Source organism: Falco punctatus (assembly GCF_963210335.1).
Source record: "Falco punctatus genome assembly, chromosome: 7".
Lineage (NCBI taxonomy): Eukaryota > Metazoa > Chordata > Aves > Falconiformes > Falconidae > Falco > Falco punctatus.
The window spans coordinates 7,467,120-7,488,875 of NC_137587.1; the positions used below are offsets into that span (position 1 = coordinate 7,467,120).

Here is a 21,756-nt window from a genome sequence, read left to right on the forward strand (position 1 = left end):
AACTTTAACCCTCATATACATTATCCAGGACTGAAGCAAAGTTAAAACAGTGCAATACTTACTCTTTGAATGCCCACCAAGGTGCTTGCCTCAAACAAGAACCTTACCCTCAAAGATGTACGCACACAGTACACTGCTCGCCCCTTCAGCACAGACCCAGCCATGACTCCCTTCTTCCACCCACCCCACCCCAATTCCTGCTCCTCTTCCAAGCCTCACTACCCTTAGGTCCTGCAGAGTACCACAAGCAGTCCAATATTCCCTTTGGCTGGAGGATACAGATGAAGATGAGTTCAAGACTCTGAGTCTTCCTTCCAAGTTTCCCAATCTGCAGGTTTCTTTACAGCAGGTGAGGTTTTGACTTTTGGGAAAAGCACACGAAAATGCCGTGCCTGGCTGCTTGCCTGTAGCTCACTTGTGTCATCCCAGAGTATAGAAATGGAACCTCTCCTACTGTAGGAAGAAATGTGTCGAGGAATTGTGTAGGAAGAATCGTGCCACTTGTGTCAAGGCTGAAGACAGGTTAACAAGATTTAGTGTCTCTCCTGTTACACTGCATCTATGTTATGGAGGAGCTAGGAGAATTCACGAGGCAGTTGACTTAGGTGGGTTTAGCAGAACTTTGCAGATACTTTGTTAATCCCTCCCAAGGCACCCAGATGCCAACTCTTTGAACCTACACATTGTTTCTTGTTTGCTTTTTAGCAGCTGGGGACCTCAAGATCTTTACAGCGCATTTTGCACAGTGACTGGCTTCAGCGTTAATAGGGAAGTGCATCCCGTGGAGGCTCCAAGTCCTTGTTTCAGTGTGATTGAAGCTGGCAAGAACTATCCTAAATTACACAAGCTAGCTCTGCGCTGCCTCATGTAAAAACTATCTGTTTGCAAATTTCAGAGTCGTGCATTGACTAAGGAAGTAACTTTGTGAAACCTTCATGGCATTGAACATAATGTCCCAAGTCTATTTTACTTGTCTATGAGAATGAAATAATAATATTCTTTACTGGGTTATAACAAGCACGAACTCCTGAATTATTCATCAAGGAAGTCTCACTCGCAGTGATATGTTGTGCTAGTAAATCCATTTCTACAAAGAAGGGAGCTGAACCATGGGACAGGGGGGAAGAGCATGCTGAAAATGGGACAGAGTGGCAGTGGCAGACCTGAAGACAGACACAGGAAGCCTGACCTTCTCCTCTCCTCCTCCTCCCACCAGACCAGACTGCCCCAAACGTGCTCTCAAAGCCCTGGCAAAATACAGCCATGATCCTGTTTCTAAGTAAAGGTTTCTCACAAGGCAGAAAAGGGCTTAGTTTTAACTGAAACAATAAGATAAATAAACAAGGAGATTTGCTTTGACATTAACGATCACTACTCAAGGGAATCTGTGGGTTCACTTGGTTTGTCTCTAAGAAGATTAACTGCTGTGATAGTCATTTGATCTAAAAAAAAAAAAAAAAAAAAAAAAAAAAAAAGCAGCACTTAGTACTCTCCTAGCTTAGCTACAAAACATTTAACAGTTCCAAAAAGTACTGGGCAAAACTCCAGCTATTTAAAGTTCTGCTCTAATTCTAGGAACAGCCAAAAAATTATGCAAATCCTCCTCCCCCTTCTCCTAACCCCAAAAGGAGCAAAGAAAAAGACTAGATGGCATCCTGAAGCTGCTGCTAACCCATTTACCTGGCATTCTTTTAGCTTTGGATTGTATTCTTGGAATTTCTAATTAACTTTTTTAAAGTTCATTTTAAAGAGAAATACATTTATCTCCAGTGCAATAGTGTTTTGACCAATTACAAGGAGGCTACTGATTTCCCTATAAAGCATCGATATTCAGAGGCAATATTTTTTTGTTGGGTTTTTTGTTTGGTTTTGAGAAACACCAGGAAGCATGAGCACAACCGGAAACAAGACTTCCAAGGGACCTGCGTTATGCTGCGACTTTACAGGTGAATTGATGTCAGGCAAGATGCAAAGTAGATAATTTATTACATACAAAATTATTTAGGATATACAAAATTACACTGGATGCAATAAAGGACAAAATGTATAATTTTAAAAGAATTATAAATAATCTTCATCCTTTATAACATCTTCTATGTGAAGGTATCAGAGGACTTCACAGGTTCATAGTGTCTCTCATAAATGGTTAAGTACTTTACAGACTGAGAAACTCTTTCTCATGTACACACAGACAACACCAGAGACATAAGCTGTTGGAAGCTGCTGTCAGAATGGAGAAAAACAGATCTCCTTCATCCTGTGCTTTATTTAGAATGGTGTATTTATCCCTTTTTTGTTGCTGTTCAATGAAGCATTTAAAAGGTCAAGATATAGTGTGACCATTCTTAGCTGTGTCCTGAAAAATGTCCACAGCAGGTATTAATTAATTATTATTCATTGAAGTTTTCAATCTTTTCCTAACTCTTTCTCCCAAAGATTGAAGGGGTTTAAGACTTCCTCATCCCTAGCCATATCAATTAAAAGTAAAAATGAACAGGACCTGACAGGAAGGCTGCAGCATTCAAGGTTTCTTCTTTTTGAAAAATGTGGTTAAACTTACCAATAATTTGTGGATGACAACTTTCAGGACTGGCAGTATTGCTTCTCCTCAAGGCCTCATTAATCCTAATTTATGGGCAGTTTTAGGTTCTTGGTCAATGTTTTAATTTTGAGACTGAACTTGATCAGAAGTTAAAATAGAAGTATCCAGGGAAAAGATGACTCAAAAAAGTTCCAGCCTAATTGATATTTATTGGTTGAACTGTATTCTGTCTTACCTATCTATAGAATTAGACCCCAAATCACCTCTGCTACTTATGTTTAATTTAAGACCACCCTTTTCTTTGGAGAGAGCACAGCCATCTTATTAAAGCATCCTCTCTCTTGCCCAGTCAAGTTAGATCGTTGAAGAATTCAGGATCACCTGAAAACATCCATAGTGAATAGATCAGGAGGATTAAAAATTTGAGGTGCTGCTTAACTGGCAAAGGACTCACCTGCTTTCTAATAATTCCCAAAGCACTGTCCTGGCCTAATAAAAGAGGCATAGATGTATTTCCATTTAACTGTGGACCAAGAAAATAATCACTAGCTGAAAGATTAGGAAAAGAAAGGGAGAGGTCCTCATCCACAGTTTCGTCTGTGACCCTTCCTCACTTTCTCTTCTTCAAGATTTGAACCAACCCTGGCACGAAGGAAGGATGTATTTTGCTTCAGGCCCGTTTTCCCATTGAAAACCAATTTCCAAGAAAAATGAAAAGTATAATTAACTAAAATGACCAGTAAGCTATACTGAAATATTCAGACACCAGCCATTCTGAAACCATCTAAAAATAACAAACGCATCAAATAAAGCCATATATTGTGACCCTTCCAGGCTGACAAACCTCACCAGCTGGTGCATTTCCCTATACTGGACTGATGGGAATGTCTGAACGAAATAGGATCATGAAGACCCATCCACTGCATGAGAAATTAAATTTGCATCTGTATATATACTATTGAAAACAGACTCGTGTTGCCCTAAGAAAGAACCCTGCAGCCTGATGACGGATATTTTGTCAAAGACCCAGACATTCTGAGCGTGTAGAAATACAGGGATTCACGTGGGAAAGACAAACATCTTCAGCCCCAAACCCAAATATTTAAAAGAAAGATATGAAAATCATTGTAACAGATAAATTATCAGCCGACATCTGCTAGTAGAGACTGTTTCTGATCCCTGGCACTGATTATCCTATACTCACATTTTATCTTAGCTACCATAAAATGTTACCATGAAAGCTGTTTACTCAGAAAATGACATTGTATAAACTTAAATAAAACTATTAAGGGTTGTATTAATATTCACATTAACAAGCAAATAAACAGATTATATTGCTTTCACAAATCTTAGTTTACAAGCTATTTCTGCTGCCTCTACCAGTCAGCAAGACACCCAATAGCTCTGATTCACAGTGTAACCCTCATTTATCATGCAGCGGATGGGCCTTAGTGACTTGATATATTCACCAGCTTTCACAGCAAGGTTATTTAATTTTATCTATTTATGTCTAAATTTATATTTCATGAGGAAGGCTTCAGGATTTTAAGACTAACCTACTACCGAATACATCACCTGATAGAGTTGTCTGATTAGAAAAGCAGCATGCAGATGTGCAAAATTACAGTGGTAAAATCAGAAAAACTTTTCCAATGTGGAATTGTAGGGTGCTGGATTGATCTGGGTTTGCTTGGCTTTTTTGATCCTTCCACTTTTCCAGTCCTCACAGCCAACAGAAGAGTCTCATAGGCAGAGACACAAGAAATAAAGTAGAAACTCATTATAGAAAGAAGGGGGAAAAAAATCAAAAAGAAGCAAAGAACAGAGAATCAAGAAGACTCAGAAAGACTCCAGCCAATTAAGTCCAAAGCTATAAAGTTAAAATAATTATACACGTACCCACCAGCCTGCATACCTGCACACTCACATGCACACACACAAAAAAAGAAAAAGTAAACGAAAAATAAAAGACTTCCAGAATTATAATTATGACATCATGGCAATGGTTAAACCAATTAACAAAACTGAAAGAAAAAGGAGAGAGGTGTAGAGCGTTGGCTGTTGGAAAAAGACTCTGTTCCCACAGTAATTAAATGCAACAAGAATATTACTGATAAGATTGAATCATAATTAAGGAAATAACAAAATAAAAAAGGAAGAACAGAAAAAGAGAAAAGGAAAAGGGAGATGAAAGTAAAGTTATTTCAGGAGTTTTTATTATTAAATCAAACTGAAAAAAAATAGAAAATTAATAACGTAGAAATGAAGATATCACAACAGGGATAAATTCCAATCAGTTAATGTTTTTTCACTGTCCTTCAGATACCAAGATCCAGAAAAGCTGGAGAAACTCTAGCAGTTCCATTGAGCATCCCCATTGCTCCATTACTTTCTCCCATCTGCCCATCCCGCTAAAACAGAACAAAGTTTTCCCCAGCATTTTCTCCCCTCCCCTCCATCATTACCTGCCGCAGGTTGCGTGTCACCTTAACGTCATGCCACGCGTTGTCATTGAACTTGCCATTGACCGGTTCCACAATGGCCTCGAAGGCCCCAGACCCCAGGTTAATGACCAATGAAACTGCACCGTCTTTCAGGGCCAGGTTGACATAATCAGCTGACTTGCCCGTGTGCAGAATGAGCCCGTTGCGTTGCCACGTCTTGAAGGAGAGAGTGATCTCATCGCTGCTGCTCTGGATGGGGTTTTGCGACAGGTCATAGCAAAGGTATTCGGAACCACGGAAAGTGGCCATGTTCTCATCTCGTGCTGGAAAAAATGGGAAACAAAAGGACTATTCAGCAGTCAGCCAAGAAGAGATTTAAGGTTGCCATGAAATTTCTACGTGATCCCACAGCACCGTTAATATTTTATAGAGCTATATATCATGGCATGCTAATGACTGTACAGCTCCTCTTGTCATATGGCTATCAAGAGAATTAACAGCAGGGTCCTCGGTACCGGAGAATTTCAGTGCTGTGTTTTCAGTTGCACTGCAGCACTGTCACCATAGGGACCGTTCAAAAGTACGCAGTGGAGTCTAGGAAAAGTACATTTAAAGACACTGCTATGAGACACTTCGCATCCTTTTTGGGAGAACAATGGGAAACGCTACCAGTCACGACATGACCATCACATATGTATTCTTCCAAAAGAAACCAGCATTTCCCAATGATCGGTATTTAAATTAATGGCTAATGTCGTCTGAACTTATCTTAACCCATCTGCCAGGCAATTTAAGACGGGCATCAGAACATAATCCTGAAAGAGCTGCCGTTTTCTTTCAGCTGAATGACAGACCAAGCACACAAGAGAGCCACACGAAGTGTCCTATAGCTTCCTTCTCTGAGACCATCAGGGAAGTCCACATCAAACATTTTGTCCACAGCTGTTAAGTAACGGCGTTGCTGGTAAACACATCTCAGAACTTTACCCGTTTGATCACCTTATCCAGAAAATCTGTACTGGACAAGCATATAATTTTCATACAGCGAAAATAAACATGGGGAATTATTCACAGCACATGACATGAAATATTTCCTCATTAAGAAAAAACATTTCGTCTGTACAGTAAGGAAAACCACTGAACTAATTTCTTAACAACTGGAGGCAGCATTTGAATACCATAAAAATCCTTCACGTGAGCTGGAAGTCCACCTCCCAGTACATGGGCTTCCACCTCACCCAGAGCCAGCTCTGCTGCCGCACTGCGCTCAGATGACCTGAGCCAGCTGTGTACCCCAGTTTGGCCCAGTAGAAGAAATTTAAGATGGTGCTGGTAAAGCTTGCAGGAGGGCTGTCTGTAGCCCATTCCTACTAGTGTTGTCTGGGGGAAAATGGTACTTACAATGGAGTCTATATAGATCCCCCCCTCCCCATATTGCAGCACCTTCCTGACCCCCAGCTGTGAAAGCAAGCCTCAGCATGAATAAAGTAGATGGTACAGGCAGTCAAGCTATCACTGCTTGCAATCTCCTGCAGAAGACAAGTGCTGGTGCTATTACCAATTACATTAATAGCATTTTTCTGCTTCATTTTGTCTCATTTAGTAATCTTAATACAGATTAACCAGTATTTATTAGTACAAGACTGAAGGGGAAGTACTTGTTGTAGCCATTCTTGAAAAATAACTGCATGGTAAAATATCTGCCCTCACAGCATGGACCAGTGCTGACAGAACAGCACAGTGTTGCAACATGAACATCTATCATCCTCAAACGATAGGTGTGCTTTAAGCAGAGACTTTTGCAGTCTTGATGGAGGGTATCGCAGAATAAACTCATTAAAAAATCCAGCACTTTGAAGGCAGCAGTAATGCATGTTTACACTTACGTAAGCGAACCATGTGTCTATACACCCCGGCATGCAAACACTAAGACAAATTACTCCATGCAACAGTACAGGCTGGGAGCCAACTGGCTCAAAAGCAGCTTTGTGAAAGAAGACCTGAGGGCCCCAGCAGAGAAGCTGCACCCACGTCAGCAGTGCCTGCCCTTTCAGCAAAGGCCGGCCACATGCTGGGCTGTGTTAGCCAGAATGCAGCCAGCAGGCCGAGGGAAGCGATTCTTCCACTGATGGACACTGGCGAGACCACGCCAGGAGCACTCTGTCCAGTATCAAGCTCTCCCATATAAAAATGGCTTTGGCATACTGGAGCGAGTCCAGCAAACAGCTACCGCAGTGCTCAAGGTGCTGGAGTAGGTGACATGTATGGAGAGGCTGGGAAAGCTGGGTTTGTTCTACCTCAAGGAGAGACAACTCAAGGAAAACGTTACTGTCCTCTACAATGACTCAAGATGGGGCCAAATTCTTCTCAGAGGTCTGCAGAAGAGGGATGAGAGGCAACAAACATAGCTGGAATACAAAAAATTCCTATTCTGTACGAAAAAAAAGTTTCATCTGAGGATGGTCAGACCCTAGCAAGGGCCTAAAGAGACTGAAATCTCCATCCTTTAGAAACACTAAAAATTATGCAGAGTCCTGAGCTGCTGCTCAAACCGGGCCTTCTCCAAGGTAGTGGTTGGACCACACGGCCTCAGGAGGCCTCCTCCAAATTACTTAGTTCTGTGATTCTATTCTGAATACATTTCACTACCACCAAGGAGCTCATCCGCTTGTGTCAGTGTTCAACCAACCTGAGCGCAGAGGGCTGATATTGATTGCAGTCCTGGAAGTCAGAGCCGAGTGCTTAACAACCCTCTCCACCATGGTAATTCCCCTGCCTAGTCACTCCTGCTCCACTGGAAGGGAATGTGTTACAATCAAGCCGGACATATGTTCTACGTATCTGCGGGTAATTCCCATCAGATAACCGGCGTCTGAGGGCAGGAGTCAAACACGATCATTACGACTGAGCCTTCTTCCCACAGCCGTAGATGTGCCAAGCGCTGCATACACATTTGTCGTCTCTGGGAAGGGGGGCGCGGGGGGTTGATTGTTCACACAGTACAAGACATATTAATAGAGCTCATTTCCACTTTTTCAACCACTTACACAAAATCTCACTGGTCTACTTAGTACAAAGGAGAAGGTAAAGAGTAGATTAGAAATCTAAATGGTAATTTAAGGCAACCAGTGCACTCATCAAAACAGAGCAGAGAAAATTCAGAGATATTGCTCTTGCTTGTACCAATGGTCTTAATATAAGGTGCCATCAACCCACCTCTGGGTACAGCTACCTCACCTGCCTGTTTCTATCAGTCATCTGCTTCTGACCCTTGTCACAGATGGGATTCTGGACCTGATCCATCTTTGTATCCTTCCTGTTCTGGGGAGAACATCACCTGTTTCTGTTTCAGATGTTGTTGTAGGGTTTTCTTTTTCCTTAAGTGGCTGTTCTGGACAGAGTCAAATTTGCAGATCACCACGCACAAAACCCTCACCCCATGCCTCATAACCGCAACGCCCAAGCTCAACATACCCTAAGACTGTATTCGCCAAGCCACTAATTCCTAAACAGTTTACCAGTGGCCATGTGAATGGCTGGTTTACCAGTCTTAGGAAACGCTTTGGTGCACAGATCAGGCTCCGGTTGCTGAAGGGCTTGACTGTGTATTCCTCCAAGGTACAACACAGCAGCCTGTGTCAGGCCACGTGAAAGGTTTTTTACTATGTACAGCCTTTCCACACTGTCCTGCCTCTTAGGATGCTCTGACATATGTGATGGCTATGACCATAAAGCACATGAGAATTACCAGACAGCATGAAGGGGATAAAGGGATACAGGTTCTAACTACAACGTATGAAAAGAGCGAGCCCTGAGCAGGCTGCAGGTCTCCCAGTATTTCCACGTGCTTTCAAGACATAACCTAGCGATGTCCAGAAGACCTGAGAGTGATGAACCGCTTGTTATTTGTTACCTCATGACCCTTGTGCTGTACATTTCTGAAGGCTCCACAAGTTGCACTGTGATATTTACAGTTTCTATATACTTTAAACAGTGGTAGTGTACCAACAAGCCTCCGCACAGCAACACAGGTAACCTGGAACAGCTAAACTTAAGGCCCAACTCAAAGTCAACAGGAATCCTTGGTGTCACCAGAAGCAATAGGTTAAACCCTGGTTTTGCTGGGATGTGAAACCCTGTATATAGCAATTGATATTAACTTGAATTAATGATCTAGCTGATCAAGTGTGACAATGAAACTGCATAAAATAACATTTACATAAAACAGCATTTAGAATATGTTTGCAAATTCTTGATTTATACATGATTTGCAAGATTTAATTTTAAACTCAGTTAATACCATTCAGATGTACAAAAAACAGAATCTGAAAGCAGGTCAGCACATGTAAGCAATTAAACCTTCCATTTTACTTGTGAATATTAATCTAAAAGCTATTATTTATTTTCAAACACATTCACATAACCGAACTCTCTGCAACAGCTGGGATTTGCAGAGATCCAAGACAAAAGTTCACCATCACTTTAAGAAGCGGGAAACTCTTATCCTTTTCTGACTAACCACTAATGGGCACAGCTACAAGCAGTTACCGTCACCACCCCACTGCAAAGCCAGGACTGCAAGTCTCAGATCTACACCTATTCAATTCCCCAGCTCAGCTATCGGTCCCTATGGCTGATAGCAAGGACAGAAACAAAAGCATGGCCAACAACTACCTTAGCCAAGCTCCCGGCTTCTCTCCTCCCTGCAGAAACCCCAGAGCGTGCAGAGTCTTATGTTCCCAGGAGAGCTAAAGACTGGGGATCTTTCCGTATTTTGCATGGTGACACTGCCTGTTCAGGAGAGCCAGATAGTAATTTGAACTTCAGTTTTTACACGCAAAGCTGCCTGCTACATGTTCCTGTCAAAGCTCCTTCTACATAGGAGGACTCAAATGTTCAGAATTCACAGCATCATTAGGAAGTAGAGAAACCTTGACATTGCGATTTCTGTGTGAGGAAACCAATGCACAGACATTTTAATGGATTTACTCATGGCGACCAAGAAAATCAATAGTAAAGGAATCATTTGAGTTCAGAAGTTCCTAGCTCCTCATCCTGGGCTCATTCCATAGGTTCTTGAACATTTGCAAAGAGAAACTAACCTCCTATTTTTCTCCAGTCACACCAAGAAGTCACCCCAGCAAAGAGTGTGGAGCAGAGGAGCCTCCAAAGTTTTGGGTCATGCCAGAAAATAAATACTTCGTGACTGTGAAGCCAAAACCAACAAATCCTAGAAGCACTGATTCTGCCCAGGGGCCTGAAGTTCAATTCTCAACAAAAGCAGCATCTCATGTAACAGGATTTCTGGCCTCAGACACAATTAGGAAAGATTTAGAAAAAAATATTAAATGAACCGTGACTTTCCTGAAGTCTCCTGAAGAAAACGTCAAGCAGCTCTCTTAAAAGTCAGCTGCTCGCCCTCCCACCTTCTGTCAAAGCCCACTGCATTACAGCTGTGCTCGGAGCAGTCCCTGTCTCAGTGGGGTTGGGTTTGCAGCCAACATTGGAGCACGTCTCCTGTCAGTGAGAAAAGCAAACACTTCGCACTGCTTCAGAATTAATAACCACTCCAGCGTTCGGTGGAATTTACCTTATCTGAGTGATTTTCTGTGCTTTGCACAGAAGAGCTGGTGCTGTCTGTTAATCTAGGAACGGTCTAACACTGTCAAGCTGCAGGCTTCTCTGCCAAAGCAGTGTGCACTGAAGACGGAGGCAGCAGAACAGCCAGGTACTCCCTTGACCTTCTGTCAAATAGTGGTCAACAAGGAAAACAGTATTTACAGAAACCTTTTCTCCCTACCATTTAACACTTCTCTGTAACTTTGGAAGATCCTACAGGTATGCAATTTGTCTTAAAAACTGCTGCCAAAGTTCCACTGACAACAACCACAGAACAGTTATTAAAATAGAGGATTACTGACAGGGGGAAAAACAAACAAACAAACAAACAAAAACAAACAGAAAAAAAACCCAAAATACCCCAACCAATCTTCACCACAAATCAGAACACAGAAGGAAAAATATCAACGTACTTAAAAGGTATTATGGAACAATAACTAAGCTAGTATAATAACGATATGATACAGTGTTGTGAAATACAGCTACACAGAAGGCCCAAGTGCAAGTGAGAAAAGGCAGAAGTTCTCACTATTGGCATTAGTTCTGCTGCTTGAATGACGGTCCCTCCTCACCTGAGGACACGCCGATGGAGTACTGCAGCAGAGCCGTGCTACTCGGTGGCTGTGAGCTTGCTGCACATGGGCATCAGCTGTGCTTTCAGCAGCATGACACCTAACACAAGGAAACAAACTAATTCATTTCTCATGGGATGATGGGCTAACATCACAATCCTAGCAAGCACAACTGAATTTGGTGTTTCTGGCAAAATAAATAAATAAATAAATAAATAAATAAATAGTGACATTTTTCCTGTACTGCTGAAACTAACAGGTGTTCCTGCTTTGTCGCTGTATAGCTGGGTATGGACACGACTAAATGTCTTCACAACAGTGCTTATATCTTCATCTCCTTTCTACACTAATACTTAAACTATAAACAATAAGGCCTAAAGTTTTAAAATTCTAATTGAGGTGTAGGAAATCTTTTGAACAGAGTCGTAACAAATAAAAATGAATTCTACATATGAACAACATGAACTAAGGGGGAAATAGAAGCTGTTCTAGATGATAAGCTGTGACAGATCAAGGTGTTGCCTCCCAAAGGATGGGGCAGAACCCCAGTCTGGGCCAACTCCCCCGAACTCTACAAGGAGGTAATTCTATCCTGGGAGCCACCTATAATAGCTATCATCCTCAATGTTACCGAACAGCGAACAATTTATGTTCCAAGTCACTTTCACATGTATCTGATGTTCCCTCAGAGGTTAGGGGAGGGGAAACTGTACATCAAATGTCACAGAAAATAACTCAGCCAACACCTCTGAAGGACAAAAAAGGTGAACTATTTCCGTCACCCTCCAAAAGAGTTGTCCAGCAACTGAATGCTGAAACCCTAATGAAAGCCCTCAGAAGCAATCAAAGCAGCTCACCCAGATTCATGTGATTAAAACAAAGCTGGATAGTTTAGCAATAATCAGGTTATTATTTTAAAAAGATGGTGACAGACTCCAGTAATAGGTAAACAGCAGATTACTACACATCCTCCATTAAGTTGTCCTTTTGTGCATTCCTCCTTTCTAGCCTTTGGGCAGGAAAAATAATACATCCAGATAGCTCTGTTTTTTCTAGTCTCATCATTCTTCACGTCACCTGATTGAATCAGTGGCACCACTAATCAAACCCTCTCGTAAGGTCCCATGCTCACTCCCTCACATACACACTTTTGTGCTCTCAATAGTCAAAAGCAAATATTTGTTTGAAAAGTCTTACAGAACTTACTTAATTATTAAAATACCTAAGAAACAGCGTGCAAAACAGTCTTCTATGCATGAAGCATCTTCCAAGCATCACCAACAGGGATACTGAGATGGGGAAGCTTTGAGTCATATCATATACTGCATCTAAACCCATAAACTGTAAAGTAAGAACATGTAAGTCATCTTAGTGTCATAATGAGATGACTGAACTGACTGCATTGGTAAAACGTTATGAAAAGAATATTACCTCTAACTTCAAGGAAATTATGGGAATAAATTTTCAGAAGAAAGATTTTTTTCTTGTTGGAAATAAAAATTGTCTGTAAAATCATAGAAAGATGTTATAATGGAGAAGATTAAGTGCTGAGTTGGAATCCCACAGTAAAAAGAGTAGTTTCCCAAATGCTTACTAGCTTTAAACCACTCTGGGTAATGTTAGATTTTTCAGAAATAGTGTCGTTTATTGTTTCCTCAGGCCCCTCATTCTCACTTATTGTATCTACATAATCTGTAACTTGGAAGCAGAGAAGAATCACAGTAACATCATCAGAAACTGTGTAGGTAAGAATCAATGGAGGACAACATCTCCCATCACATTTAAGAGATGCAAAGAGCTTAGGAGCCCAAAGCAAAGCCGAGCTGCACTCAACAGTCAGCGCTCTTTCAGTGCTGAACTCAAATTTCGCACGTATTGTACCAGCTCTGGTCTTACCCAAAAAGCTCTTTCATCTCACCAGAAAGACCAAAGGAAGCATTATGCTACACCAGAGAATGCCAAGTGCCTAGCATGAATCATGCCCTCTCCTCCATTATCTGTTACTTTACACATTATCCTTGGAGTTTAAAGGGAAATGCTTCCTAAAAGGTTCTCAGACTTAAGCCCAGAAGAGATCAAGGAGACTCGGCAATACAACGAATGTTCATCTTTTTGTCAAACCTGACTAATCTTATTTCCCTGAGCTCCAAAGCTCTTAATGAAAACAGGAGGAAGAACTGCTTTCCCTAAAGATGCTGCATGACAGCTCCAGAGATGCAGGTTCCACCTCTGCTTGCTGCTGCCTCCGTCCTTGGACGATGCTCTTTGGGCTGGCTCCAACACAGAGGAGGCTCTGACCCCCTGGACCGCAAATCATGCTTATGAGGTGCAGAACAAGTCCTGCAAAGTGACTTAGCTCTCCTGATGAATTTGGGCCACTGCACAGCAAAGGCTGAGCACAAAGGGAGGCAACAGGCATGATAGTGCCTGAACTTCTAACCCAAAGATCCCCTGGGCTCCTGGTCCTCAAACAGTTGCCATACACTATCTAATGGGAAACATAAAAAGCAGTTTCCATGTATCACTTTTATACATCAGTGATAGAGTTAATAGTCTGTTAAAAGCATGACTGCTTCACATTTCTGAAGCGTGCACTTATTAAATATACAGTTGAAGTTCACACCATCTAAACAATTGAAAATTCAGACAAATGAAAAGCTATTTTCCTTCTCAACCCTGGAAGATTCTTCTTCACTCAACAGTCCTTTCAACATGTCTTCAGAGAGAAAAAAAAATAATCAGATGTATCACCAAAAATCTCCTACTTAGTCCACATGTTCAGCATAGACAAAGATTATTTAAACCCAAATTCATCGATAATATGATCCACAGATTGCCTGCTGACTCTCTAACCCACCTTTTCTGTCTTTTTCTGAAGGGAAGCAGAAAGCAGAAGGGTCTGAAGAAGAATATGAACCTGCGTGAATGAGCCATTTACTACAGAAATCACCCACCAGCATCATTTGCTCCAATACCACACAAAATAGCTGAAAAATGTGTTCATAAAATCTTTTAGCTAAAATGCTTTAATAACAGCAGTATTAGTACTACAATAATGAAAATGAATAAATAAGATGACATATGTCTACAAAAGATTATAGCATATGGTTAGTAACATCATTTTTTAAATTGCTCACCAAAATTGATCTAAATGACAAACTACAGGTGTAGAAGTCAGAACCTGAGCATTTTATTCTAAACTTTGCCACTGATTTACTGTGCAACCTGAGGCACTTAATTAACCTCACCTGTCTCCATCTGTACTACAAAGATAACAAAAACATAGGTTAAGTCCCTGAGACCCATGGGAAAAGAACGCTCTACAAGTTTAATAGAACTTCTCTGCAAAACAAAAAATATTCCGTATCTGTGAGAAGATGACACAAGCCAATGTCTTGCTAAACCCAAAATAAATTTTAACAATTTTATTTTACACTTCCTTAAAAATACATTTCTTAAAAAACAGAGCTCCATTTTAAAATAAAAGCATGAAACATGTTTATTTTGAAATGAATGATGCTGAATAAATCAATTTTAAACAATAATTTGCCTGAAATGATTGGATATATTCATGTAAATTCACAATTTGTTTTGGTTGAACAAAGTGTACTTTTTTCTTTTAATTTCTCTGAACAATTTTGCTACTCTTACTCCCAGCTCCAGAAGGTGCAGGGAAAACAAGGTGTTGCTACTAATGGTGTCAAGGGCTCGGGTACCATGAAGATGTGCTGGGCATAAGAACTCCTCCAGATTCCTCACTGCTGAGCATGCACGAGGACAATTTCCATTGCTGCTGTATTTACTTTTTCTTATCTTTTTATTTTGCTCTGTATTTCTTCTGATTTACTTATTTTCCTGGTGCATCATTCTCAAACATAAGGATGCCAGTCTCAGAATACACCGCTCAGCAGAAATGTTGCCTTACGGACACTCAGCAAAGTGCAAGCTGACTAGAGAGAGAACGGCGCAGTACCGTGAACATAAACCCTAGATTTAACATACTCACCAGCCCTGCTCTCACAGAGGTATCTCTATTGCTGGGTTGTTACCCGGCCCCTCTGCCATTCTGTGTACAACACGCATGACAGCACAGCAGGGTACAAGCATGCAAGTGCACAGCTAAGCTCTCGATCCACCCGCTTCTTATCTTATGTCCTGTGTTTAACAGAAGTGCCATTGTTTTACGCAGACCACGCTTTTTTAAAAAACTGAAGCAACTTACACGCCAACATTATATTCGCCACCTAAGAAAGACCTCCAGTTCTTCAGCAGCAATCTGTATCCCAGTTGTAATCCCCAGTTTCACACTGCCCTTACTCTGCCAGCCTATTAAAAACCAGAAGTCAAACACAAAATACCAATCCTGATGGTATTTAGACCTGTTTACTACTCGGCATAGATTCAAAAGCACTGATATTCAGCTCATAGAAGAGCACGCACCTATGGCATTTTTGTTCCTTACCATACTGAAAAACAAGGTCTTCCCCAAACTTTCTGACCTTAGTAAAAAGCCATAGCATTAGGGAGAACATTAAGCAGCTATTGCAGTCTTCCCTACATGTGTGGTAGGACTGGTCCTGCTTGGGAAAAAAACATGGGGAATGTTGGTGGGAGTCTTCCAAGACTGACTGCAGGAATGAACAACAAAGATTTACACCAACATTGAGAGAAGGAAAGTAGAATAGCGCATTCAGAACAAAAACACGTCGAAGGATCCTAGCGGGAGGAGAAATTCCTACTTCCACTGAATGGCAGTATTTCAGAAAACTCCTGGAAGCTTTCAAAGAAAGGGGCTGGAAGGACAGGAGCAGAGAGGCAGCACCGTAAGAGGTGCGTGTGTGCACTTGTGCATGCACATGCGCTTGTGTTAGCAGCAGCCTTCCAGCAGGCGTCACGCTTGCTGTTGAGCAGTGAAGTGTGAGTAGAAAAATAGTTAATGCTAATCACTGTAATAACACAATAATGATCCACAAAATTATCCTTTTCAATACCAGTGAGCGGTATTGAAAGCCATGCCCACGGGAAAGGGGAGATGCAAAGCAAGGTGAAAGGCAAAAGTGAGGCAGGAGAGAGATGCAGAGCGGGGCAGAGCAGCGCGTGAGACTGCTATCGCAGGCTGCGGTAATGTCAGCTCCATACAGCTTCGGTGTTATCGGAAAGTGTGGACCCCAGTACTGCCACAATATCAAAATACGCTGCCAAACACTACTGCTACCCTTCATTTATGCTCGTTGTGAGACATCATTAGGACCATTTATGAAAGCAGCAGTATCCAACCCAATTTGAGGCACAACGATTCTTCTCAAAACAAAGCCACAGGCAAGGGACTGTTACAAGCTGGCACAGCAGCTTTGGCCAATAATTATTTAGGGGCAAAAATACGTGCATTTGTATGCAATGAGAAATAGCCTAGGCTTCTGCTATGTCTATACAGCAATAAGTTCATGTGTGTTTACCAGGGCAGTGGACACGTACATGCGGGTATAGGCAGTCCAACTGCACAGCATATTTCTGTAGAAAGGCAGGTAATGTGCATCTGAACAAACACAATATATATACATAAAGAGGACATGTACCCTTTGTTACAGCGTGAAAGGAAGCAGGCATCAGTGTGAAGAGATTTACGAGATTGAGAAACACATAAAACCACGTTGGAGTGGCTCTGATGCATACCTGCAAACTGCGGGAGCATTAGCATCCTCGTACATTTTTCAGCACGTATGAGGGCAGGAAGGAAATGCATGGCACCCACATGTACGTACACAGAGAAAATGAACATGTGCCTTGACCAGGTGTGAATACCAGAGTGAATGCACACAGTCTCAGGGTGTAAGGGTGGACGACCACGGTGCATGAGGATGCAAGCGTGGGAGGTACAGTGAGCTCCAGCATTGCGCGCAGGGCAGGAGGGAGGGCGTGCCAGGGCTTCTGGCGCATGCTCCAAGTTCATCCTGGGCTTTTTCCCTTCCTGCTTTAGGGTTGTTTTTTTTTTTCTGCGGCAGAACAGACTCCACGTCTACAGGGAAGGTGCTTAATGAGTCAAATCCAATCTCTTGAATGCCTTATCAGTTGTGGACAGACCTGTTTCTGACAGCTGACCTTTCCCACTGCACGCTGCTGAAAAACCCATACACCACAAACAATTAACACAATGCCGAAAACATAAAGCTGAAGGAAGGGAAGACTCTAGACCGTTACAGACAGCACTACAGACAGAAGACAGAGAGTGATGCACATAAAAATGACAGAAAGCAGCTACACAAGGGTTTGATTCCACCTTATTTTGCCACGCACACACTTTATTATCTTCTTTACAGCTTGGCTGTAGCAAATCTATGTGCAAAAACAAGAAGGAAAAGCAGAGAGGACAGGGAACACTCTTGTGATGTTTATAATGACATTAAGCCTATACACAAATAAATACCTGTCTGATTAAATATATGCAAAGCTGATAGAAGGAGCAAAGTTCCTTACTATAAAACAAAAGCACACAGAGCAGAGGAGGTGAAGACAAGTATCACCTTGCCATCCTATACCTCTGCTGTTGTGGGACTAGCTCCTAACAGCTCATAGATAAATACATTCATTAAAAGAACTAAACAGAATACACCTGAGTTAGGAACTTGAAAAATAATAAAACCTATAAATAGTCTCTCATAATAATGGCAAGGAGGCTCATCCCATAAAGAGTGCTACTATTCAGTACTGTAAGCCAAGCAACATCTCCCGGGAAGCACAAAGACCGAAACATAAAGTGGGTTGGCTAGTCAGTTGTCCAAAGGATTTGCTGCCTAGGAAGGGCTCAGAGAAAATCTGCATGCTCTCAGCTCTACTGCAAGCTCAGTGCAAGACTTGGGCAAACCATACGCATTGCATTTTGTGAAGTCTCTCTTCACTAACGCGATTTCCTGTAGTAGCTGCATGCTACCAACATGCTTGAAGATCAAGACCAACGTATCTCAAATTTCAAGAACAAATCCTAGGCACAGACAATTCACACGCTAATTTAAGAAAGCAGACATCAATCTTCTGTGCAATACTCTCCCTGTATATCAAAAGAGTGGGTTAAGAGGCACTGAAAGTCATATGAGATCAGAGAGTGGTGGAAGCTCAACAGCAATGCAACAGATGTTTCAGATTAGCGTCTCTACCTGGTAAAGTTGTTGATGAACAGAAAAAGTACTTAGGTAAAAGTATTCTGGCTAATCACTGGAAACATAAAAGATCCCTTCAAACCCCACCAAACCAAAAATATTTTGAAAATAAGTATTTCATTATGGTGGAGGTTTTTTTTTTTATTCAACTGAAAAAGTTGTATCACGATTGTAATTGTTTCTTGGCTATTTCCATGTGGTCTTTTGATGTGTACATATTACATGAATTTACTTCAATGCAATAAAAATTCATGCTTAGTATATACTTTAAATCTCTTAAAATAGTTATCAGCTCACATATTTTCATAAACTTCTGAAATTATCGATGCTGTTTAGAATAACAAATCACAGCTATTCTATCAGTTCATTCAAAATTAGTAATTTTCTATCATCAATGAAATGATGTTGATGTCTCGATGTAAGAGCAAGAATGAGCCCAGCTGTTTTCATTAGTTCAAGCTCCTGGGTAGCACAATATTATTAAAGCTTTGTACAAGTTACCAACACCAACACTGGATATCAAATAAAACCAAAAAAAAACAACACCCAAATTAGTTCTGCTCTTCAGTACTGTAAGCCAAACTCTGAACCCACTGGCTCTGATAAAAATTAGGTGTAATTTGTATGGTAATCAGTGAAGGAATACTGCTGGATGTAACACAGTGATCATGCTGGTATCTATGTTCATGTTGGTTTTTTTTAAGCCTGTTGCTAGAAGGTCAGAAGTGATGTAATTCTCACTCTTAGAAGCAAAGCCCAGCTGCTGTAAAAATTACTTTTCAAATCTCCCTGCAGGAAATGTGACACAGCCCTTGTGTTACATCAACTGTTGAAAAATGTGTGTTTCTCTTTGGGTTCAGAAAGGTGCTACCATTATTTTCCTGGAGATCAGACTGCCCCCGGGGCATCCTGATTTCAGTGGTTTTGTGTCTTGGGGTCTACTCTTTTTTTGTTTTAAATAGCAAAGATTCATATTCTAATCTAAACACCAGGGGCATACATATATTTTATGAGTATTTTCCAACCCCTGTTTTACCAAAGTGTTGTCCCTCTTCAAGCTGTTCCGCACACTTTAACAACTCCATTAACCACCCACCACCGTGGTCTTGCAATTCTGGAACTGAAAGCCGGTCAGAGGTTTTGGGAAGGAGGGGAGGCAGCTCTGGTCAAGACCCACAGGAGAAACCTTTGTGTATCCTTGTAGATGGCCAGGGTGAGAGATCACTGAAATGCCAACTATGTGGACAGGATCTCTATTTCTGAAATACAAAACAATTCTGAAAACAGACTTTGCCAAAGAAACCTCCAGAGCCTGCAGGTTAATTTTCTCAACAACTATCTGGTCAAAGGTGCTCAGCTGCAATAAAAGTGGGGTTTTTTTCCCTGTAACTGCTAAGTTTGCCACTAGTTTATGGAGTCACAGACAAGCTGTCATCTTTTTATGCACTACCTTTAGCAAGAGAATTTTGGCAGACCAAGTTCTACTCATACCTTCATAATGCTGTGATCTCTTATAGGGCTGCTGAAGGATGACTGTTGGCAGAATTTGGCCTTGACATTGCAATTTTGTTAATGCATATATATATATGTCAGAACAAGGTAAAACTTATTTTCTTAGAACTGTGTTGGCTCTGCATAGCTAAGAAAATAAAAGGGGGAAATTACATATACATTTATGTAATTTATCTATCTACATATGCAGTTTTATCCTTACACTCATGCAACTGGACTCAGAAAAAAAAAGAAAGAAAAAGAAAAAGAATCTCCATTATATATTTTTTCCTGAATTTTACACTTTTTCTTGCTTGTAACTATACTTCAATCTCAAAATGAAAAGGAAGCTGTGCAACTGAACTGCCTTGGAGGACAAAGGAGCAAGAGAACTCACTGCACGTAGTACATAGCAATCTGCACGTAGTACATAGCAATACTAAAAGCTTTTGTACTGTTACCCGATGACTTACAACATTGAGCTCCCCCATCTGCAGCCCACAGAGGATCACGTTGTTCTTGCTGCTGTCTATACACATTTCTGGAGCATCACTTTCCTGTTTCTTTGTCCTACAGTTGACTACCTAGATTGCAAACTTCTGCGATCTGCTGGTTTGACTGTACCGTGATGCATGAATCATAAGACAGAGTTGGCACCCCCCTCACCAGCTATGTCTCCTTGAATAGCCTCTACAATGAATGTTAGTTTAAAAAAAAAAAAAAAAAGTTCTCAAGTTGCATAGCTATCAGCAGACAAACGTTAGTAATGACCTTAAGATTCCATAGCATCTGGTAGAACAAGTTTGTTAGCCCCTAAGGTTCTGTTTCTCAATGGAAGTGAATTAAGAACTGATTTTCAAGCTCTTACAAGAACTGTAGCAGCTCTATAAAGTAGTTATACTCCTTGGTGAACCTGGCATGGTTTAGAAGTATGTGCTGAAATTGCTTCATTTGGCAGAACTGAGGCTCAAGAGATGAAAACAATCGCTACCAGGAATTGTGAGCATCAACCAACTACCATTTCTGGTAGCCATGCAAGCGCCAGTCAGAACAGGCTGTGATGAAGGACCCGGGCAGTGTGGCCAGACCTCCTTATCCTTCAAGGTGTTGCAGCCCTGCAGGCACAGGAGCCTCCAAACCCTACCTGTGCCTGCTTTTACACCTCTACAGAAGAAAGAAATTGCTACAAACAATACATAGAGCTCTTCCCAGAGCAGGGTGTATCTTATGTGTATAGCTCTGCATCAACACTGCGTAACCACTGAGGACTGGAATGCAGTTGGGTATATGATCTTTCTTAGCTGCGAAGGGAGTTTAAAGGGGCAGAAAGAAATTACAACAATGGGAGATTGGCTTTTGCACATCAAGCAGTGACCCTGATGGAGAGGCTGGACACTCGTGTTTCTGCGCAACAGGTGAGCGTGCAGAATATGTCATATCACCTACTTCATGGTAGCTGCCCACGTGCATCACCATACACTTCAGTGAATGCAAGGCAGCTCACATCTCAATACGAATATGCTAGGTTACCTTGCTTTCCCTTAGATTTACAAGTGTACACATGTGGTTGTTTTAGAGTAGGTAAATTCATAGTCTAGCTTGCCTCAGAGTGATTTGTTACTGTGGCAATAGCCCGAGTCAGCTACCTCCCTTCCAGCACCACCTGCCTGGTATTCTTTATTAAATTCTTTCAGCACTTGTTTTTTTCACTAAAATGTTCTGGGACTCTTCACAAGCTCCCTGGGTAGTGCTAAAGATGAACACACCGTTTCCCGGGTTGAACTTCAAATGTCAATGGCTCCAGCCCTCCTACACCCCCTTGGTTAGATCTTCTGTGAATCACTAACTCATAAACACAATCCATAACCTGTAACATCTGAGTTTATCAGTTATTTCCCTACTGCTGCATCTGCCTGCCTGAACTGTTAAGCTTC

General features: G+C 41.4%; 1 protein-coding gene across 27 annotated transcripts in view; it reads right to left on the reverse strand.

The window, feature by feature from the left end:
* Positions 1–21,756, reverse strand: part of NRXN3 (neurexin 3) — a 1,019,675-nt gene that overhangs the window by 748,015 nt on the left and 249,904 nt on the right. For all 27 annotated transcript variants that reach the window (XR_013929432.1, XM_080395263.1, XM_080395252.1 and 24 more), the window contains one exon: positions 5,008–5,309. Coding sequence is in view for 26 of the 27 variants with exons in the window: in XM_080395263.1 (XP_080251389.1) it covers positions 5,008–5,309 (302 nt within the window). In the remaining variant the exon portion in view is untranslated. The remainder of the gene's footprint in view (positions 1–5,007; positions 5,310–21,756) is intronic.